This window comes from Solanum verrucosum, unplaced genomic scaffold, assembly GCF_900185275.1.
Source record: "Solanum verrucosum unplaced genomic scaffold, falcon-dt-bn FXZP01000277.1, whole genome shotgun sequence".
In the NCBI taxonomy this organism is placed as follows: domain Eukaryota; kingdom Viridiplantae; phylum Streptophyta; class Magnoliopsida; order Solanales; family Solanaceae; genus Solanum; species Solanum verrucosum.
Window position 1 is genome coordinate 1,042,587 of NW_026019945.1, and position 23,290 is coordinate 1,065,876.

Sequence of the window (23,290 nt, forward strand, 5' to 3'; positions counted from 1 at the left end):
AATCAATTGAATAAATAAATACTGAAGAATATTGAAGAGAATGTTTGTTTGGGGAGAAATATATAGTAAGTGAAACTAAACGTTGCGTTCATAAAATTTTAAAAGCAAAGTTACCGTTGCTAGTCGTGGGGCTCCAAAGGATACGGATGTACGGCTTGTCGCAGTAATGTAGCCGTTATTGAAAAGTATTTTCCAATAATAAAAATTTACTTGTACTTGATGTTTATATTTAAAAACGGAGTTAGAATTTTAAGTTTTTAGAGTTTAGATTATTATTTTTCATTGTCAAAATTATTGGATTTTGCCGAATTCATGATATTCAGCATGCTAGCTTTGCCGCTATCGCTAGCTCCACCCTTGTCTATACCGGGGCGCATTCAGTCAGTCGAGAATCTCGAGAATTCAGTTGCTTTTGTCTGAATCCTTTATTTACATTGAGAATCCATTATTATATAAGAAATTGATAGTTAAGAAACTCGCAATTAAAAGGAGTTGTAGGTGTAAGATTGACTCACCTTAAAGTCATACCAATAGTTTTTTGTCCATTATTATTGTGCATTACTCTCTTTTAGTATAGTTGAACTTTCAAGAGTCAACCAAGATTTTCTTTGATCATAATCTTTTTATGTTTTTAAATATTATTCTGATTTATAGAATTTTTTTACGTAGTCTTCAAATATATAAATTTCAATTCTAAAAACATAAAGTTTCTATATTTGAATCGTAGTCAAAATTTATTAGTTTGAATACTAAGACTGTGAGAATAGTTTATTTTACTGAGAACCTACAGACTTAACAGTTTGATTCCGCCTCTAAATTCTCTCCCAAAGGATACTAATTAGTTATAATTAAGTTATCAATTCATGTGTGAATGTGAGTTGAGCTTAGTATTGATTGGTATAAATATTGAATACGAATACATTTTAAACGATTTTATTTCTCCCCCTAAGTATAAAAGGTGTCATGCTCCGAGTCACCTTTTGATCAAAACAAGCCAACCGAGACTACTTAATAAATTGCCATTTCAGTGCAGCCAAACTAAAATAAGAGGTTTGTCTTTTGATTTGTTTTTTTAAAATAGAGTTGAATTGTTTTGATATATACGTTTTTCTAACAAACAAGTTATCAATGAATTGATACCTAATAGTTATTTGTGCTTTTGCTGCTTATAGATGTTTTTTTACTTGAATAGGTGCAATAAGTAGGATATTTATCGATGATTCGATTTAATTCGATAATTTGTACTTAACAATTTGACTTATCAATTATCGAATTTTATATATTTTAAACCGCTACCAAAATAATAAAATATCAATTGATTCTGTTGGATTTAATGATTATTGATTGGTTATCAATCGGGTTATCAATGAAATTAGGGCAAATTACAGAAATTACATACTTTTAAAGCAAAATTACAATCTATCCCTTAAAAGTTTATAATTACATAAATCCCTCAAATGGATACAATAATATAAGTGTTGATACATTAATCTGATGCGCGAGATACATTAATTGTTAAGTAAGATACATTACAGTTTATACATGATACACTAATCTGATGTACATTTTATACATGATACACTAATCTGATGCGCGAGATACAATAATATAAGCGATGATACATTAATCTAATGCGCGAGATACACTAATCTAATGCACGAAAATGAGAGATTTTGAAAATTTGTAAAACCTTACAGGGGATAATGGTAATAAGTAAACTAAAAGGTGATATTTATGAAATTTTTCCATGAAATTAATACATATTCGAAATATTAAGTGTCCTCCACGGGTCCATAGTCCAGAGTGTAGTAAATGGTTATTCCCTCTGATTGAAGCATGCCAATTCTCTACGTTATGGTAGGAATGGTATGGTATATATCGAAAATTCATGTAATATTGAAAATTTTAATATTGTGGTTTTGATATTATGACATTTAGTATGGTATATGATATACATTTATTTTTTTTGGTATGCAGTACGATATTTGGTATTTAGAAATAACATATTGAAATATCGAATAACATATCGAAATATTGAATATCATATTGAAGTCTATAGTTACATAAATAAAACACACACACACACACATATATATATATAAATAAAATACTAACAAATATGCAACCTAGCATTAGTATAAACTATAAATGTTTAGAAGTTGAAACTTAGACTAATCTATTTTGATTGAAATGTATTTGAAATATAATTGATTAACAAAATGAGTTGTTTGTACTTTATTTTGAATATATATTTTTACATGTGTAATGTCTTAGTATGATACTACTGAGACCTAATTTTTTTAATTGTCGGAGTCATAATACTCTATTATACGAGTATATAATAGGCGCAGTTAAACAAACTATGGTTACCGATTAACCAAACCGTAGAATATTGAAACTGAACTTCAAAATACCGAACCATATCGAATTAAATTGATATGATAATGGTATAACGTTTTAAAAATCAATTATTGAAATTACGATATCAAAACTTTCAAATACCGCTCCATGCCATACCATGCACACCCTTACTCTACGTGAATCACTTCCTTGAGGATTAACGGATTATCGATTAATTCGATATAAAAATTAGACAATTTATTTTTGAACTAATAATTCGTTATTTAAAAATACTAAACCATTCCGAAAATATTAATCTGATAGCCTGACACCTATTGCAATAATAACACTTGTTTGAGTTACCGTTTATGATTTAATTTTGAACACCCTTACAAGTTACAAGTCACACCTATCAACTACACTTATATTTTAAATTAGGGATTAATTGAGGTACTCATCTAGCTTATTCTTCATATTTGCCCCTTGCAACTTCTAGATTTTTGCTTTCTTTTGGGGTCATAGAGACCCATTTACAATTGTTGAAAAGAGAACTTGTGATTAGTGACAGAGTCAGAACTTTTAATAGAAATTTATAATTTAAAGAAGTGAATATATTAACTAGCCCAAGGGGATTACACATCTATTTCTATTATATATACATAAAAAATAATTTTAATTATATATTAAAAAATATAAATTTTAGTCAAAAGGAGCTTCAAATGAAGTCCTGACTACAAGCTGACAGACAATTTGTTTAGATTTGAATGGAAGAGTTACGTTAATGACAAATCAAATTGAGATAGTGATAAAATTATATTTGATTAGATAGAACATATTATCCGTATAATTAATTAGTTTGATCAATACAAGTGTCGAAAGTCCATGAAATTAATCAAACATAAACTCTTCACAATTTTAAATAAATAAAAAAAATTCAACTATTTTTATATTATATTCGAATCTAATACAAGTACAACAATAACATATACTCAATGGGATCTTTATAAGACTTATTCGGCAGGGTTAACAACCTTATCTAAGGATGGCAATTGAGACGAGACAAACTCTCAATCAAACAGGAGAAGGTAAAATTTAATTTGCTAGAAATTTAAATAGGACAATTTAAATAAGATAAAACAAATCCACTATAGTTACTTTGAATACAATGAACTAAATCATTGTCACTGTTTTTATCACAAACATGGAGTACTAAAAATTAGACTATACACGAATTGTTTTTATTAAATTACCTCTAGCTAGCGTAACGTAATTATAGATGGTCAAAGGAAGATAATTATAATTGTGAGTTGTTGGATTAAGCAATAAATGCATGTGTAGTTATAGTGAAAACCAACAACGTTTAGTACGTATTTAATTAATAGGAATATTATTTAGTAACTAGCTAGTAGTACTATTAATTAGTAAGAGATTCAAGTCAATGTTTTAAGCTACTCTAACACCAATAATAAATTCCGACGAAATAGTTTTTAAAAAAAGAAACAAAAAATGAAAAATATAAAAATGTCTTTTGAAAGAGGTATAAAGTAGGGAAAAGACTCAAATATGCCATCGAAGTATTGGAAAAGGCTCATCTTTGCCATCCGTTAAAAGTTTGGCTCATTTATGCCATTACCGTTATAGAAAAGGTCCATTCATGCCACTTTTTCATTAACGGAATCTATATCCAGATTTTCAAACCCATTAATGTGACATGCCCTCTTATTAGAGGTCCACGTCATCAATATAAAATCAGGTCATTTAATTAAAATAAAAACAAAAACCCAAAACCCATTAACATAAAACCAAACCCGACCATACCCCAAAGTAAAAAACCACAAGTAATACTCTGTTCTCCATCCGACCACGCATGAAAGGATCATAAAACTATAAATTCTCCACCAGTAACCCATTGGGACTTTTTCAAGATTCAATTTTTTTTCTTCCCAATATTCAACTCCATATGAGTTTCCTATGGAATTCCTTCAATATTCCCTTTTAAATTGTTTTCTTTGTTCTCCATTGTTTTCCCTAGTAGCTAAATCCACTCCTTCTTTCTCCATTTTTATATGTTCTTCTTCTTCCTCTGTTTCTGCAACTACAGAGAACAAAAAAAAATTCAAAAATTTATCAAAATTCGAGAACACTTTTTTTGTTTGTTTCGCACCCTATTACAATGGTTTTACACTGATCACAAAAATGGTGGGATCTTGGGAAATTGGGAAAATAATGAAGTGTGATTATAGCTAAAAGAGTTTTTTACTTTAGTATGTGGATCGGGTTTGGTTTTATGTCAATGGGTTTGGATTTTTGTTTTTATTTTAATTAAATGACCTGATTTTATATTGGTGACGTGGACCTCTAATAAGAGGGCATGTCACATTAATGGTTTTGAAAATCTGGATATGGATTCCATTAATGAAAAAGTGGCATGAATGGACCTCTCTATAACGGTAATGGCATAAATGAGCCAAACTTTTAACGGATAGCATAGATGAGCCTTTCCAATACGTCGATGGCATATTTAAGCCTTTTCCCTATAAAGTATAAACATGATACGATTTCTAATAGTTTAAATTTTAGATGAGAAGACCATATATACACATTTACATAATATGAAATCGGATGTAGAGGCGTATCCAGGATTTCTGTTAGATGGGTGCACGAGTATGAAAAAATGTATCTTAAATACAAATTTGATTGATATGACTTTTAGGTTCTTAATATGAACCATTAAATTTTAAAAATTATAGGTCGAAAATATATAACACTACTAATTTTAAATTTTAATATACACATTTAATTTAATTCTATAAAAAAATTACAGTGCTAAGTTTTTTAGGAATTTTCAATGTGACACACTTGAAAATTTTGAAAGATTAAAGGAAAAAACAAAAGCAAAATTAGTTGAAATGTCAAAAGTCTAACCGATAATCACTTGGAGAGGTGTTACTCAAAAAGACAAGATATATTTAAGATTTAAATTTCTATCATCACTTAGGGAGGTGCACTTAATCATCATCGTATTATTATATGATACTTTGAACATTGGTTCACACATCTATATTTAAATATTTTTTAAAAAATATAACACTACTATATATAATCTAGAGAGGGGAGCATGGGTTCACGTGAACCCCCAGCACCCCCTCTAGATACACCTCTTTATTCAGATGTCACCGCCGCCTATTATCAAAATGAATTTGTACATGTTTGACAAAAAAAATTATAATCTTACACGTAAAGGGCGTGTTGAGAATACAATTACATAACAAATTTTTTTTTTTTTATTCTCTCTAACAACTCAAAAATATAGATAAGATAGGCACACTCTTTAACAAGGCTTAACAAGGCGGAGGAGGTAAAGTTTTGAAAAAATAATAATTGGGATAGGGCAAAGGAGTCAAGACTTACCCTACCACGCCTCACTCTCCCCAATCTTACCCCTATCTTATAATAAATAAATAAAAAATATAAAAAGTATTTGGCTCAAGTAAACATATTAAAATGAAACATCATAAAGAAATATAATAGTGAAGAAAACATAATAAAAAGCTAACAATACTGAGAGCTTATAGACTCCTATATGATAAAAATTACTTTATAATATATTACTAATTTTTTTAAAAAAAATTTACAAAATCCACTTATTAGTGAAAAGTCAACACAAGACAAAATGTTGGAAGTAGGTGGGTCAAAATCAAATTGAAATTGATAATTTGAATCGAAAAATAATAATTGATCTATTAGTGATGAGTTATTGATTTAACGGCTGCAGTAATGATTTTGATTTTTTCTATTATTGAGTTATCATTTTTAATGATTTGAAGTTTTTCTTTAATGAGTTAACTGATAATTCAATAGTAAAATAATATATTATATTTATATCATTCGATATATAAAGTCGTTGACCTTAGGTTTAGTTTCATATTTTTATTTCTGATAGTCTCAAACTTTCGATTATTCTACAAAGTTTTAGTGTTGTTTTTGAACAAGACGCAATCTATCAATTCATATGCATGATTTATTTTGTTAGTCACCATGTTTCTAAGTAATTTTCAATATTTATTTTTGTCTCATATCTTAACAGTTAAATCGATAACCGAACCGATAGTGATCAATCATTAATAAATCGACAACCGATAAATCAATATATTAATGGTTCTTTAACGATTTAGTATGTCTACAAATCGATAACTGATAAGTCAAACTGATAAACTTCAAAATTGAACTGATCAATACGCAACCCTGATACTAGGGATGTGTAAAAATTGAATCGAAATAATGTTATTGACTTATTGGTTATTATTTGCCCTCTGCCTTAATTTCTCAATTCACATTTAACAATGACTTTGAATTCGCAAAAAACTGTTTCTTTTATTTGTCTTACTTGAATAATTCTTTTCATGCTAGTTATTATTATTTCTATTTCATGAGTATTTTGTAAAGTTATATTATTATTTTGTCGCGTCAAATTGTAGGAGAAGTCATATATTTATTTTATGAGCATATTTTTATTAATTAAATCAAAAATCAAATCGTTAATGATCAAAAATCAATAAGGCAAAAACCAATAAAAAATATATATATTATTGATTTAACATATTTAAAAATCAAAAATCAAATCGATAATACATAAAATAACAATTCAACACGCTTATAAAATATAAAATATAAAATACGGAAATAGGGAAAATATTTACCCTTCTTTCTCATAGTTTCTAGTCACAACTCAAAACTTTCCAGAGAATTAGGGTTTCTTCCCTTTTCTCCCTAAAAAATTCACTCTGCTCGACAAACTCAACTTGCTATTCCTCCGGTAAGATTATTCCCTCAATTTCAATTTGTTGTTTTTTGATTGTTTGATTTATTTTTTGTTGTATTTTTTGGTATTTTTTTCGTTTCGTAGCTAGTGTTAAAATCTGAAAAATCCAGCTTCATTTGAGTTCTTGATAACTAATCCTAACCCTAATCCTGTTAGATTAGGTCATGGAGGATAATGAAGGTGGGGATGGAGTTGGTGGAGAGCCAATCGAGCAGTTTCACAGGAATGAAGCGATCTCCGCTGTTGCTGATGATGGGTTCATGGTTGAAGAGGATGATGATTACGAAGATCTCTACAATGATGTTAATGTTGGTGAGAATTTTCTTCAATCTTTTAGAAAGAATGAGGATTTAGTATCTAGGAATGATGAGGTAGAGAGGAAGCCCGAGCAGCCTGCCCTTCCGGCGCCACCACCGGTAGTGGCAGCACCGCAAGTGGTGGATGAGAGTGGGCGTGGCGATTTTCAGGGTGTGGGTGGGGAGAGGAATCCTGTAAAAGAGGAGGATGTAGTGTCTGGGATTTCTGCTAGAGCGTCAGTAGGTGCAGCTGTGTCTGGGCCTTCTGCTGGTGGCGGGTTTAGGGTTGAGTTAAGTCACCCGTCAAGTAAGATGGGTGATTTAGCAGAGCGGATGGTGAATAGTAATGTTCCGCATCAGGTGATGGCTCAACAGCCTCATGCTGGTGGTGTTGCAGTAGCTGCTGGAAATTTGGGTAATGTTGGAAATATGGGGAATGATAATTTGATAAGGCAAGGAGGGGTTAATATGAACGGGGCGGGTAATATTGTTGCTGGAGTTGGGGTCGCTAGTGGTGGAGGAGGAGGTGGTGGTGGCGGTGGTGCGACAATTCTTTTTGTTGGTGATCTGCATTGGTGGACCACAGATGCTGAGCTGGAAACTGAGTTGAGCAAGTATGGACACGTGAAGGAGGTGAAATTTTTTGAAGAAAAAGCTAGTGGGAAGTCTAAAGGATATTGCCAGGTTGAGTTTCATGATTCCTCAGCTGCCACAGCTTGCAAGGAAGGTATGAATGGACACATGTTCAATGGGCGGCCATGTGTGGTCGCCTTTGCATCATCACCGTATAATGTGAAGAGGATGGGTGAGGCTCAGGTGAATCGAAATCAGCAGGTGGCTCAAACTGCTGTTCCCCAAGCAAGGCGGGGGCCTGGTGAAGCTGCTGGTAAAATTGGAAATAACAACACTCCTACTGGTGGCAATTATCAAGGTGGTGGTGGTGGTGGGGATGGCAACAGGGGGGGTTATGGTAGAGGAAGTTGGGGTAGAGGAGGTCCTCAAGCTATGGGAAATCGGGGGCCTGTGGGTCCTATGAGAAACAGGCCTGGTGGGATTGCAGGAAGGGGTATGATGGGTAACGGTGGAGGTGGATTTGGACAAGGTATGGGTGGTGCACCTCCTATGATGCATCCTCAAACAATGATGGGTCAAGGCTTTGATCCTGCTTTTGGAGGGCCTATGGGGAGAATGGGTGGTTATGGAGGATTTCCTGGTGGTCCAGCTCCACCATTTCCTGGTATGTTGTCATCTTTTCCACCTGTTGGAGGAGTTGGGATGCCTGGAGTAGCTCCGCATGTAAATCCTGCATTCTTTGGTAGAGGAATGCCAATGAATGGTATGGGAATGATGCCAGGCGCTGGTATGGAGGGGCCTAACATGGGGATGTGGTCAGAACCTAATGCGGGTGGATGGGCTGGTGACGAGCATGGTGGTAGAGCAGGAGAGTCAAGTTATGCAGAAGAAGCTGGGTCTGATCATCAGTATGGAGAAACAACTCACGATAGAGGGGCTTGGCCAAATAATGTGAAAGAGAAAGATAGAGGATCAGAGCGTGATTGGTCTGGTTCTACAGAGAGAAAACATCGAGAAGGCAGAGAACCTTCCTATGATAGAGACATGGCTCGTGAAAAGGATCGGGGGCATGACCAGGATTGGCCAGAGAAAAGATACCGTGATGATAGAGATGTCGCACGTGACAGAGAGAGGGACCGGGATCATGAACGTTCTAGAGAACGAGGGCGTGATCGTGAGAGGGATCGAGATCGTGATCGTCATAGGGATGATAGAGATAGATATGCTGATCATCATAGGTACAAGGACCGTGAGCAAGAATATGATGATGAAGACAGAGGAAGATCATCAAGGGGACACAGTAAATCACGATTATCACATGAGGAAGACCATCGATCAAGATCAAGGGATGCTGATTATGGAAAGAGGCGGCGTATAACTTCTGAGTGATCTGTGGCCTTGGCTGCTTATTTTCAAGGGTACTTCACAATGAGATCGATTAGTAGCTAATCTACTGAGGGTTTGCCGTGTGTATTCAGGCTTTCTACTGGGAGGCTTCCTTTACTTCCTGCTTTCATCAAACAGCTGCTCTCTGAAATGTTCTGTCGCACACATGTTTATGCTCTTTTCCTGTTTAAGGAGCACTGGTCTCTCAGCACTAAGAAGTAAGTTCACAGCTCCTCTTACATTGAATTAGTTGCTTTTGGTTATGAATACTACCTGTATTTGCTATTTCTCTGTTTAGGAGGATGTTCTTTGTCTGAAGGGCCTTCTCAAGCATGATGTGCTAGTTGGGAGGGGACTACTATTATTTATGTGGAACTTAAATGTTACCAAAGTTTTCACTGTTTGATGCTGGTCTTTCATGGAAAGCGTTCCTTATGACTTGCTGTGTAATTCTATATGCTAAAGCTGAGGCATTTTTTGTTTTTTGAATTCTGGTGTAAAGAGAACTATATAGAGGATACTGAATCACTTATAGATTTTTTTTTTGATTCCTTGTAATCTAGAAGATATTTTATGTTTTGTAAATATTTGACTGCCAGTACCATCTTGGTACTGAAGAATACACTGCTATCTAATTAAAAAAATTATAACAACAACAACATAGCCAATGTCATCCCACAAGTGGGGTTTGGGAAGGATTGGATGTACACAAATCGTACCCCTACCTTTGTGGGGTAGAGTTGCTGAAAAAAGATGATTATTAGGACCCGTTTGACTATGAAACTTGTGAGTTTAGAAAAAAGTAGTTTTTGCTTTCAAAGTGAAAAATGGTATTTGGAAATTGGAGTTGTGTTTGGCCATGAATACAAATTGGAGTTGTTTGTGAATTTGGTGTTTTCAAATTTGGATTTTTTTTGGAATTAAGTTGCATTCCGGAGCTTTATGGCCTAACATGATTTCCAGAATTCAACTCTGATAAAAAAGTATAAATATTCATGGCCAAACAGATGTTTCATGTAGAATTTAACTTCATAAGAAAGTGACTGATACTATAAAAGCCATAGGAAAATGGATGTTCCTTGGGGAGAGCGTGAAGTTGTTCATTCAATTCTGCAAGTAAACAGCATATATATCTTTTGTAAACCATCAATTTTCTTTTCTTTGCACTTTGTTGTTATGTGATATCCTTCAAGCTGATGTATGTCTAGTTTTTGGTATTTGGGAAATTTAAAAAACACATGGCATTTTTGAAACCCTGCAAGGTTTTCAAATTTCACAACTTATTTGTTAATTAATCATGAATCCTAATAGACTGTCCTGTTACTCCTTTGTTATGGAGGGCTATAATTAACATTTCTCTCAGGTTCTTCTTGGTGGGGTTCTTAATAGAAAGTGATGCATTTCCAGTATAAGCTTGAGATTTTCTAGTAGTTTTAGCAGAAATAGTGTTCCAATTTAATACTCCTTCCGTACCAATGTATGTGGTTGTATTTGACTTGGCGCAAAGTTTTAGAATGGATGATAGACTTTTTGGACTAAACTTAGTCATGCCTGAAAGTATCAAGGATGCCGACATCAGTTGGATTCTCTTGGAAAGATCTATGATGTGTTTGGAAGGAGTGGAATTGAAGATGTTTTGTTGAAATATCAACTTCAAAGTACTCCTTAAGGCTAGATGTTTTTTGAATTTATGTAGTTGGAATAGCTTGTCCCCAGTGGACTCCGATGTCAAACTTTTGGATTTTGTTAGCTCCTTGTACATAGCATAGGACTCATTGTGACTGAGGTAACAATCTCTCTCTTTTGTAATTATGCATCTTCTTGATGCCATTTATACTACTGCTTACTTTATCAGAGAAGAAAGAAAGATTCTCTGAAATTGTGGTCTAAAACAAATCATAAACATGTATTTGGTTATAAATGATCTCATAAAGAAAAATAAAAAAATCATCTCATCAAGGGAGTACTCTTTTTTGTTTGTTTGTTTGAACAATGTTGGCATGAGTTGAGTTTAATTTGAGAAACACGGCTGAACCCAACTCGGCAATGAGGAATAGTTGTGTGCTAATTTAGATGAATTTTGATCTTACCACATGAGACTGATTGTAGTTCCAATCTTGATTATTCTTTTTTCTGCAAGGTGTTGATTACAAATGTTGTTTGGTTTCTTGTGATTAGCATGGAGGACGTAGAGCAAGCTGTTGGAAGAAGTATGGAAGGAAACTCCTTGAAGCTTCTGCCTGAGGAAGAATGTTATATTACATGGTTTTACCTCTCAGTGAAGATTGAATTGCTAATGGAACCTTTTATCTCAGTTTTTAGCCTCTTTTTAAATTTATGTTTTTGTTGAATGTGACCTGAATAATCCTTTCTGGTGACTTGTGACTTTATTGTAAGCCTAGCCATAGATTATCATAGACATTTGCTATTTGATGTAATGTGTTAGGAGGATTTGACCCACAGGTTGGCGCCGATCTGCTCCCTTGCTCTGGCGTTTGTTGTACTAATTATTTTTCTCTTTGTATCATCTTCCTTTCTTTGTTTTTGACCCAGTTTTTTAGTTGGGCATATGTTGTTGTTTAGCGCTAATTCTTCCTCCTGCAAGTGTACATAGAATTTTCTTGTTACAAGTTTCTGAAAAGTGTACATGGAATACTAACAAGGAAATAGTTCCTGTCATTCAAAATGAACTCTTTACATTTGTCTTCTTTGTTTGCATTTTGTGTTTTTCATGTGTGCATTAGATGACACTGTGCATAGCGCTGAAGTTACACATTTACTACTGTATCTGTTTTTCATACTTGATTTTTCATATGCTTTACTTGAGTCGAGGCTTTTCTCACCAACAGCCTCCCTACCTTAACAAGGCAAGGGTAAGAGTGTTATACACCTCTTTTTAGACCTTGTAAGATTACATAGGGTATTTTGTTGTTGTATAGTGTGTATGTTTATGAAATAATGTATTGTCTTTTTATGTCATCGTTGTTATTTCACGAAATTTTCTTTTGGTTTATGATTCTCGATTTAGCTATCTTCTGCAAATAATGTTCACATATCTAAATGATGGTCAAGTATTATCTAATTGAATTTTTTAAGGGTTGATTGGAAACACCCTCTCTATTTTTGTATGATATGTATGTACACCTCCTTTGTATGGAATTATACTAGGTATTTTACTTTCGTTCGTATGATAGAAAATGACAGATCATATTTATGAAATTATATTTGATATGCTATTTACACTGGGCTTTGGTACTTTGTATTGATACCTTTGATTACAATTAATTGCCAAGCGATCAAACTTATATCTTTCAGTTCCTAGGATTATATAAATAAATCACTTATCTCTATATTTCAAATCCACCAGTTCAAAATTATTCGACAATAACTATTTCTCGTAAACATAATTGAAAAATGTCTACTGCACACTATTTCTACATAATACCTAAAAAATAATAATAATAATAGTGGTCCACGTAAGCAACGTTAAAAAAATATCCTATCCTGACCGACCATACCCCATATAAGATGCCGACGTCCCTGATCTTTCGGCAAAACCAACAACCAATCATATACTTCCACGTATTCAACCCCATGCCATTTTTTTCCATCCAGCACACCTATTATATTCTATCTTATCCTATTCTTAAAAATCAGTGCCTCAACATTTTTCTCCAAACATACTGTTTGTTATTAGTTTCATAAAAGAAAATCCAAATTACCTTAGAAATTTATCTCCATTTTCTTGTTCTTAAAGCCTGTGTGTACTATTATAGGCAGATCAAGATAGGGACAAGACTGCGTACACACCACCCTCTTCAGACTCTACTCGTAGAATTGCATTTAGTATGTAATTGTTTGTCAGAAATATCCTCTCTATTTTTCATATAACAGTGTAAGGTTGTGTATACACTAGGCTCCCCAAATCCACTTGTGAGATTACACAGGGTAAGTTGTTGTTCTTGTAGTTATCCACAAAGTATTATGTGAGTAGAGAAAACAGTCTATCTATCTTCACAAGATAAGGGTGAGACTGTACACACTATCCTCTTCAAACTTCATTTGTGGAATTATACTGAGTATGTTGTTTTCGTTATAGTTCTATCCGAAGAATCATATTATTGTAAATTTCATTGTTTTTTAGAGAAAAAATGCAGACTTGATTGATTAAATTTGAGTCTTTTGCCCCTTTCCACAGGTTTTATACTGATCACCAAGATTTAAGGAACAAAATTTACCAGATTTCGATGGCGGATTCGGACAATGAATCAGGAGGACACAGAGAGAACAGCAACATTGAGAGTTCACTAAGAGAACAAGACAGGTTCCTTCCAATAGCAAATGTAAGCAGAATCATGAAGAAAGCTTTACCAGCTAACGCGAAAATCTCAAAAGATGCTAAGGAGGTAGTTCAAGAATGCGTTTCTGAATTCATCAGTTTTATCACAGGGGAAGCATCAGATAAGTGTCAAAGAGAAAAGAGAAAGACAATCAATGGTGATGATTTGTTGTGGGCAATGACAACTCTTGGTTTTGAAGAATACATTGACCCACTCAAGATTTATTTGCAGAGATTTAGGGATTTAGAAGGGCAAAAAAGTGGTGTTTCTGGAGAGAAAGATAATGGTGGATCAGTGAATATAGGTGGTTATGTTGAGGACTATCATGGCATGATGATGATGGGGAATCAACATCATCAAGGACACGGGAATGGTACCGGAGTATATAATCATCAGACGGGGGAGAATGCTGCAGGGGTTGGTACAGGAGGGTCGCGATTTCCTGATGTTGGGAGGCAAAGGTAATTGTAACATCCCAGGACTACAAAGATGTATCAGGACTTGAGAGAAGACGAAGAAACGCGATGTTTGAACTGTCAACAGGTTGAAGTATGGACATTAAAGCTACTGAAAGACATAAACAGACTTTGTAGTTTGTAGACTTTAGTATATTCTACAAAGATGTAAATTGGTAAACATGTGTGTACATTACAATGTGGTGTAAACATGGTAGTTTAATGGATTGTAATTGTCTATTACATCATTGTTTCTCTATTAGTTGATGTTTAAATAAACTTTTTTAGTGTAACAAATGATTTATATTGCTAACGCGAGTGTGTATCATAGCATTGTACTATCACTTTTTCACAAGTTTCAAACCAATCGCGACTATTCATTGTTCTCTTCACCTACCTAAACTATCATTTCCTTTGCCTTAGAATACATCTAGTCAAATATTTGTTCTCAATCGACAATAGGCAATGGAATGCCGACTCCGCATCAAGGTGCGTAATATGAAGAGAGGTATGAAAAACACTAAAAGTGATCGCTCATGTGTCTTTTGTCTACCCTTTTAAATCATTTTCTTTTATAACTAAACATATTTCCCACAGCCCAGTGAAGCAAAGTTAGAAACTCAGCAGATAATCAATTGGCCCGTCTACACTTACATAACAAAGTTTAGTATACAGCAAAATTCGAACCTGTAAAATAATACAAATTTTGTCTATGGAAGGATTCAAAGCCGATAACATCTGCACTAACACAACAACCAAATTACCACTAGACCAATGCCTTGAAGGCAAACAACGTTTCAACAACACAAGCAGAGTGCAAAAACTCACAAAGCATATTCGACATTGTTAAATGATTCATTTTCCACTGCATTTGAACATTTTCAAATCCTAATATCCAAAAATGCAAACATCACAACAAAGCACTAGTTAGCTTCAGACAATTTCCGGCTGGGAAATTCCGGTCCACAAAAATAAATAAGAAAACAGCCTTCAGAGTCGCAAATAGATGTTGATTTTGACTTACAGTATTTATACTTGTAATCCATGATCAGGGCAGCTAAATAAGTTGTGACAGAAACAAAAACTACAAATGTGTTTATACAAGCAGTAATCTTGCATTTATAATTCTACGATATCCTAGTCAAAGAGTTAATCATAAAACGATACATTGACAATAGATTACAGCTGGATAAACTCGCAATGAGCACCTGGAGGCACAAATTCATGAGGAAGAGGTAGGTTATTGAGACGGACAGTGTAGACTGCATTTCCTGTGATTACATTCTACTCATGTTTTCAGGCTTTCACACCTTTGCTAGAACGCTTTTTTGCATCCTTCAAGGCCTCACCTTCATCTTCCTCATCATCTTCCTCGTCAGCTAGTTTAGTAAGCTCATCCTGGATCATAATCTTTATAGACGATTTCCTGGGCATGAGATCGGTATCAAACCGCTTGGCTGCAGAAGAAAAAAGGTGTCATGCATTGCTTAGAAACAAGGACAGCGGTCATTTGAAATCTACATATCTTGCTATTCTGGCCTCATGGAGGACGTACATTACGTTTCTCAAAATATAACTTGAACTACCACAATAATCAACAAGACCTAGCTTCTTTTTACCAAGTACACCTAAAGAATTGCCAAAAGAATAGACAAAATAAGAACACTCACCAAGTTGCTTCAGAATGTCAGTAAAGGTAGCCTACAAGCACAAAACAGAAACGATGTTAGGAATTCTGGAATGCAAAATTTGAGAATGAAAATTACCACTGTGGATCACTCAAATATGCAATGGGTTAGAGTGTCATGGCAAAAAGGAATACAGAAAAGAAAATGTATGCGTCTCCACAGAACAATCATACAAGGGAATTGCAAGATGGGATGAATTGGAGTTCAATGCTAACCGTATTGAAGTCAACTTCTTTCAGAATTTCACAAATTGCATTTCTAAGTTCATCATCACTTGGTCTCAATTTGTCCTCCTTGCTCTTGTCCTTTCCCTTTACAATCTTTTTCCCTGCACAAACAGAAAGCTCTTTGAGAAACACCTTTGATAATTATCATTACAAAATCAACCATATTTGAACACCTCATAACAATCCACCAATGGGCATATATAGCAATCCTCACCAGTATTTTCTTTGGGAGTAGACTTCTTTGGCGTTGAAGATTTTTCTTTAACTACTTCAGTTTTTTTCTTCTTTGAAGATGCTTTGGGAGTTGCATCATCGTTAGCAATATGCTTTGAGCTCTTTGATGATTTTGAAGGGGTCTTTTTGGGAGGACTTGGTACTTTAGAGACTGCAGGTTTCTTGGTCTTAGCTTTCACAGCAGGTTCTTTCTTTGATGAAGATTTACTTGAACTTTGCTTATGCTTTTTCTTGTTCTCCTTAGGCTCCGGCTCCGGCTCTGGCTCTGGCTCAAACTCCGGCTCCGGCTCCGGCTCCGGCTCAGTCTCTGGCTCAGGCTCATCTTCAGATTCACTCTCCTTCTCACTTTCAGCCTGATCTGACTTCTCATCATCAGATCTCTCAGGAACACCATTAGTCTTTTCCTCTTCAGATTCCTCCTCATGGACATCTACTTCTTGCTCAGATTCATCTTCTGACTCTTGCACTTTCTTCTTCTTTTCAGCCTTTTGTGCAGTTTCGGCCTTCTTTCCACTCTGTATTGTGAAAAAGAAAACCAAACCCCCCCCAAATAAAATATTGATGTAAAAGCATCTTTCTTTTTCTTATTCTAATTCGAAAACAGCATATGGTAATAAACATGATGAATGTTCTTAAAACATATGTAGTAATAATCCAGACGGAAAAATTTCAGCTTATTGTAAGATGACTTTTTCTCTTCTTTTTCATTAAGGTAAAAAGATCTCACTCTATAAAAATCAGATTAGCAGTCGAACATTTCCAAGACAAAGCCACTTCAAAGCAGCATGAATAAATTGCAAGCAATTATGGCAACTTCTACACTGTTAAAGTCATGGTGATACTAACCCTCTGAGAACTTAGAATGTGGATTCATAAACTCAAGACGGGAACAGGTAAAACTACAACAAAAAATTTTGTGCAATGAAATTTGATTAATTTCATCAAATTTTGTTCGTGAAATATAATTTAGAGTTAAAACTAAAGGATACAAGTTGCCAGTTGCAACTTGCAAATGGAAAACCATATTTCAGTTGGTATTACTTCACTACTAGAACTTAAATAAATGTTAATAAGAGAGAAATACCTTGGTTGAACCTTTCGAGCTAGCGGATGCCGATGAGGGACTTTTTTTGCTCTCTCTTCTCCGCTTCTTTCCTCTACTTGACTATTCATTTGACCGGAGATGTGTCAGCATACTATAAACTAACAGAACAAGTGACAAATGCTTTTATCACAGTCAGAAGTCACCCACCTGGTCCTTCTCGGCAAGCAACTCAGAAGTTGTAGCATGAGGAGCTTCCAAAAAGTCCATCAACTTTACCACCATGTCTTCCTGATCATATAAATCTCCTAATTAGTTAAGACGCTTGAGAGGAAGATTGTATACAAGATGCAATCTTCACATAGTACGAAGTGACAAGTAGAAGATGAAAGCAATTTTCTCAGTCAAAATATTCAGAAGGAAAAATATCTTCTTCCTATTTGGCCTACACATGTAATTCTCATAAGATAAATTGCACTTGAGTGAGAAAAGAACTACTTAAGTGAAATATAAATGCCTAGCATGCAGCTAAAACATATGAACACACCTTTCTTGAAGTAGCTTTGGTAACAGGTATATCCAGTACATCACAGAATTCCAACAGCTTCTCTTTGATATACTTGTCAAGCTTTTCTTTTACTTTCATCTTTTGCTTTTCCTGCAACATTACAATGACCAAACCTTAAGAATTTCTAGAAGCTCAAACATAAGATAATGAATGAGATGCAATTCTCAGAGAAACAATGAATGAGATACATATACAACCGGTATGAGCAAACAAAGAGAAGGTCTATGCTCAAATTTCCCCAGATCATCATCCCAGGCAAAAAGGGAACAGAATAGTCGTTTACTCATACATGCATCCTTCCACAACATGAGATGTCATTTACCTCATTTTCATGCCAGACAAAGCCAGAAAACCGTGAAATATTGCTCTTGATCTGGGCTGCCTGCGAAGGACAAGAACTATGATCAAAATAAATAAATGATGAAACTAGGAAAGCAAGATTAAAAGTGAATATCAATCTAGCGGAATGAGCTGCTGACTAATTCCATAAGTGATGATCAAGTAACAAGCAGAATAATCCTAATGAAGTTATCAGTAAGAAAAATCATGCTAAATGCTTCAAATCATCATAATTGCAAGAAGAAAAGAAAGGGAAATCTCATGTTTAACAAAACTTGCAATCAAACCCAGACAAGCACACTATAGTAAATATTTGTAAGACTTTTTCTTACAGGGAATAAATTGCAGATATCAAAAAGTTTTAACTGATTGCTGGAAGAAAAAAAAAGTACCTCAGTGTCAGCTGAAAAGAAATGATATGGCACTTAGGTTGCAGATGTGACTCTTTAGAAACTAGATATAGTTATAAAGCATTTCTTTTTTCTTAAAGAAGTACAAGCTTCCTAATGGACTTAGGTTGCAAATGATCTCAAAATTATATGTATCACTTCAGTTGTCACTGCTTTTGAGTTGTGAAATAAGAAAAGTAAATTACAATATGGCTCAAACAAAATTCAAAATACTTTAGAGTACCCACAACATTATTATTTATAACTATGGTGTCCGGGCAAACTTTCGTGCACTTCAACTAATTCCACTTGGGACCTGTTATCTCCCACCGACAGGTAATTTCCCCAAGATAAGGTGAAATGTTCGCAACTTCACCTTGGTAATGTCATATACCAATTCTATCCTCCTTTCAAGGTGAAAGATGCGGGAAGAAGAAAAATGACTTTTTGTGAAATAATTAATATCAAGCAAAGCCAAAAGTTTTAGGCAATCACATGATACAGGATGAGTCATAAAGAGTAGACTTTGTGAAGTTCAACTTCAGGATTCTACTTTCTGAAAGGACATAGTGTCATCATGAACAAGTGAAACTCCAGTTCTGCACTGTGCACAATGTCCTCACATTCCGAAGTTCCAAACACATTAAAGATTCTTTTGAAGTTTTCTTTTCATTTTTCTTCGTCCACCTAGGAGTCTCACCTTTGGCTTTCAACTTGGTAGGATTATTATTATACGTTTTCCCAAAAGAACATTCATTCATTTCTCTCTTCCCCGTCGACTTCTCCAGTAAATAAAATGTATCAACACAGGATTAAAAGACCAACAAATATTCACAGATGTAAGCAGTAAGTCTATAAATATATTTCGAGACTATGTGATCTTATGGAATCTTCAGGTTCAAGCTATGTTGATAAATTTTCCACAACTATTTACTATCCGGAGTGGTCTACATTTATTGGAACTATCAAACAAGATATTGTCTGAATTATGCTAACTCTTGAAAATCAAAGTAAGATAATTCTATCATTCCTCTTGGAGGACACAGAAAACATAAGATGACCATAGCATTTTTTTCCTTTTAATTATTGCAAATAGCAAAGCTATGATATCACATATCAGCGTATAACAGTGTTCAGTGTGTTAGAAAGAAGTAAGTTCTTTCTTCTTTTTTTTTTTTTTTGCTGATTATTAAAAAGAAAAAGAGCAAGCTCACTAATAGAATATGGAACTAGAAAAGAAACTTGGAAGTTTCAAAGAATTGATTGATATAGCACAGAAAAATGTGTAGCTTTCCAAGGCTTTCTTTAATGTACTCATGAGAGAAAAGTTAATAGCTCTATTAAAGAAACCTATCCATTGTCAAGAAGAGAACTTAATGGACGTTACCAAGAGCAAGATAAAGAATACAATTCCAAGACAGATCAGAAAAGGAAAAGAACTACAAGTCAGGACATCACCTTTCCACGCCGCCCATAGAGAATAGTGTGCAGCAATTTGAATGTGTCTTCCGTCTTCTTTTTGGATAATTTGTATGCAACTGAAGTTAAAAAAAAAAAAAGGAATGAAAAGAAGTTCCAGCGATCAAAAAATTTCAGCTGAAATCATTAGACATCAGAAAATTAGATGTGCCAAAACACAAGAAGAACAGTGACTGGCAATATAGCAAAAACCACACTACCACAAATGAGTAAAAGATGCACCAACGAAACTAGGCAGCTTAGCGAAGTATTGGATCACTAGAGACTTTGTCCGTTTGATAGTCTATTGGGGCATTTGATCACTAGAGAATTTCAATAACCTGTCCTGATACACAAAAGGGACAAAAAGATAAAAGAAGGAGAGGACAGGTTTCAAGATCTTAACTTGATAGGTTCAACCTTTAAGGTTCTTAGCACTTAACTCATTATACTTTCAAAATTATGGTTTCAAATACAATATTTCTTCATTTTTTTGTGGTTTTCTAATAAAAGTTTGTTCTGTGTTGAAAATGCCGGGTTCGGATGAACCTGGTGAGGAACCACGGGATCCAACCCTGGAAACTGACCTCAGATGCAAATAATTTGTCTCTTAAACTCTATACCTATATTTGTAGGAGCAGAAGTAGACAAAGAACAAGTATACAGTAACAGAGGCAATTACTAGAAGCAGCAGATTTCTATATCCTTTTGCAGAGTAATAAAATCACATCCAGATATAGCACATGGAAGCTGTAGTGAGAGACCTACATCACTTGGATGGCACGCAAACCTACAATACCATTTCATTGGGATTAAGTTTTAGTCATGTTAGTGCATTTACATTGGATCCAATGTTTGTTAGGAGTCTTGTTATATTCATATATCAGAAATGATGTAAAGAATATCCAATGCTAGAGAAACTAATTTCATAGAGTAGACCTTCCCAGGGATTGAGGTATACTTGTTTTTGCTGTTCGCAAAGCTATAAAGTTATACCACAAAAGCAAGATTATTTTTTTCTTGTGTGTGGAGGGGGGAGGGAGGGAGGGAGGGAGCACATATCATAAGAAAATGACTTTCTGTTCTGCAGCATTAGAGCCATGTTGAGTCATTGACAATGTTAATTTGCAGCTATATGAATCTTATGAGGTGAGGACGCAACTAAATTTTACAATAGAGATACCATACTAGAAAAAAAAATGACAGCTAAAACTTAAGGAATCAGTAAGTAGAATACCATTGGGGATATCTTTTAGTGCAGTTCCACGACCCTGCAGAGCACATAAAACATAAATCCATCTCATAAGCAACAATAAATGTGCAGTAAGGGGCCTAAAATCTGGAAATACAGAGGGAGAAGAGGCAACAAATATAAGTAATTGTATAGCAGACCTTTTCAATACGGAATTCCTTGTTGGCTTCTCTGTCAATAGATGCAACAAGCCTTTCAACAGATTTGCGTTCGCGTACAGGGCGGTCAATTGTTGGGGGTGCAGGAGTTTTTGGCTCCTTCTCCTTCTTTGGTGCAATTTCTCGTTTCCTTTTATTGTCTTTCTGCCCCTTTGATTTAACACTCTTCTTAGACCTCCTTTCATCTTTATGCTTTTCATTGGTTTTGTTATCCTCTTTCTCACCCTCCTCTCTAACCTCCTCATCCTTGTTCTCTGGCTCTTCAGCCATTTCTTCATCATCATCCTTATTATCTGGCTCTTCAGCCATTTCCTCTTCCTCATCCTTATTATCTGGCCCTTCTTCCATTGCCTCACTCTTGGTTTCCGGCTTCTCTTCATCCACTTCAATTTCCTGGTCAGGTTTCTCTTCTACTTTAGTTTCATTGGTTTCTTTCACCTCTTCCTCCTTTCCATTGTTTTCTTTTGCCTCTTCCTCTTTTTCACGGTCTTCTTTTGCAACTTCCTCTTTTTCAATGTTCTCTTTCACCTCTTCTTCTCCTTTGGTCTCTTTTGCCTCTTCTTTGTCTATATCCATCTTTTCAGCATCATTTTTATCAGTCTCTTTACTCTCTTCTTCTTTCACTTCCTTTGTTCCATCCTTTTCCGCGTGCAAGTCCTTGGTAACAGCTTCACTCTTGTCTTCCACTGCCACATTTCCATTAGCAGGTGCCTCTACCACCTCAGAAACTGTCTCCCCTTCTCCCATAGCTAAAACTCAACTCTAATAGTCGAAAAAGATAAGAACTTTAGCAAGTAGCAGAAACTAAACAGCATTCAAAATGCCAAGCCACGCATATAAGCCTTCATTTTGCAGTAATTCGTAGAATTTTGTCAAATACTAGTAGCAAATAGCAATAACCACTATTAATCAGCACAGCTCAATATTAACCCAAAAACACAGAGCAATTCTGTCCAGAATTGTGCAAATTATATCTTCCGAGACATTTCCAGATTCATTTGTAACTACTAACAGTCAAACTCACCACATATGACGAGAAAAAACAAACAAAAGAGAACAAAGATCCAATTTTTATCTAAATCTACGAAACCCTAAGCTGCAAAAAAACAAATCTTACAACCCAAATACAACACAACAACGTACAAACAAGGAACAAAAAGCACAAAATTCGCTAAATTTACATAAAATTAACAACTTACAAAGATTTATGAGCAGAATTTAGCGATTTTTGCAGCTCAAAGCTCACCGAGTTTACACTCTCTTTATTTTCTCTCTCTTTATTTTCTCTCTCTAAGATTCAACGTTTCGACACACACACTGAGGAGAGTCGGGAGGGACTTTTTCGGTTTTGTGTACAAAAATGCGTTGCGGACTCCAAATTCCGGACTTGAAAGCGCTTAAATGTCACGTCCGATTTATGAGACAGAACCTTTGTACTAATAAACTTACTTTTATTCCGCGTTTGATCATAGATTTTGAAATTATTTTCATATTAGAGATTTTTGATGTACATATATTTCATAATTTCTTGTTTTCCAACTCTAGTTATCATATGTATTTGTATGTGCTTTGATCATTGTATTACTTCATTATTGTTAGGGTCATTTGGTAGACTGTATAAAAAAAATACTTAATAGAATATATTGGTAATGTTTGCATTAGTTACGCATAAAATATTTCTTATGCATTGTTTAGTTTGGTGTATTAAAAATAGTATGCAATA

At 34.6% G+C, this 23,290-nt stretch overlaps 3 protein-coding genes across 6 annotated transcripts; 2 read left to right on the plus strand and 1 right to left on the minus strand.

The window, feature by feature from the left end:
• The first annotated feature begins 7,044 nt into the window (after positions 1-7,044).
• Positions 7,045-11,944, plus strand: LOC125809435 (uncharacterized). Of its 4 annotated transcripts, none has more exons than XR_007441795.1 (3): positions 7,045-7,156; positions 7,319-9,635; positions 11,596-11,944. XR_007441795.1 is itself a non-coding variant. In XM_049489080.1 (2 exons), the coding sequence occupies exon 2, from the start codon at positions 7,327-7,329 to the stop codon at positions 9,418-9,420; it is 2,094 nt and encodes a 697-aa protein (XP_049345037.1). In that variant the 5' UTR covers positions 7,045-7,156; positions 7,319-7,326; the 3' UTR covers positions 9,421-9,906. The 4 variants fall into 4 exon arrangements, 1 of the variants encoding a protein (XP_049345037.1); XR_007441796.1 differs by having other exon boundaries at positions 7,324-9,635; XR_007441797.1 differs by lacking the exon at positions 11,596-11,944 and adding an exon at positions 9,716-9,906.
• A 1,677-nt stretch (positions 11,945-13,621) lies between these two features.
• On the plus strand, positions 13,622-14,516 carry LOC125839162 (nuclear transcription factor Y subunit B-3-like). The gene has a single exon (XM_049518136.1). It carries the CDS (start codon positions 13,665-13,667, stop codon positions 14,220-14,222), a length of 558 nt encoding a protein of 185 aa, XP_049374093.1. The 5' UTR covers positions 13,622-13,664; the 3' UTR covers positions 14,223-14,516.
• Positions 14,517-15,233: 717 nt separating this feature from the next.
• LOC125839151 (DEK domain-containing chromatin-associated protein 4) lies at positions 15,234-22,971 on the minus strand. The gene is made up of 12 exons (XM_049518132.1): positions 22,767-22,971; positions 21,550-22,329; positions 21,395-21,428; positions 20,158-20,237; positions 18,294-18,353; positions 17,951-18,061; positions 17,614-17,694; positions 17,446-17,526; positions 16,342-16,876; positions 16,116-16,228; positions 15,883-15,913; positions 15,234-15,669 (listed from the first exon to the last, which is right to left on the minus strand). Exons 2-12 carry the CDS (start codon positions 22,312-22,314, stop codon positions 15,509-15,511), a joined length of 2,052 nt encoding a protein of 683 aa, XP_049374089.1. The 5' UTR covers positions 22,315-22,329; positions 22,767-22,971; the 3' UTR covers positions 15,234-15,508.
• Between the last annotated feature and the right edge of the window lie 319 nt (positions 22,972-23,290).

What these genes read in the sequence shown, in the direction of transcription:
- LOC125809435 (XM_049489080.1), top strand. Translation starts at nt 7,327, where the DNA reads ATGGAGGATAATGAAGGTGGGGATGGAGTTGGTGGAGAGCCAATCGAG.
- LOC125839162 (XM_049518136.1), top strand. Translation starts at nt 13,665, where the DNA reads ATGGCGGATTCGGACAATGAATCAGGAGGACACAGAGAGAACAGCAAC.
- LOC125839151 (XM_049518132.1), bottom strand. Translation starts at nt 22,314, where the DNA reads ATGGGAGAAGGGGAGACAGTTTCTGAGGTGGTAGAGGCACCTGCTAAT. An exon ending in ACTAAAAGATATCCCCAATG is followed by an intron (nt 20,238 to 21,394) that starts GTATTCTACTTA and finishes TTTTAACTTCAG; the next exon opens with TTGCATACAAATTATCCAAA. An exon ending in TTGTCTGGCATGAAAATGAG is followed by an intron (nt 18,062 to 18,293) that starts GTAAATGACATC and finishes GTAATGTTGCAG; the next exon opens with GAAAAGCAAAAGATGAAAGT.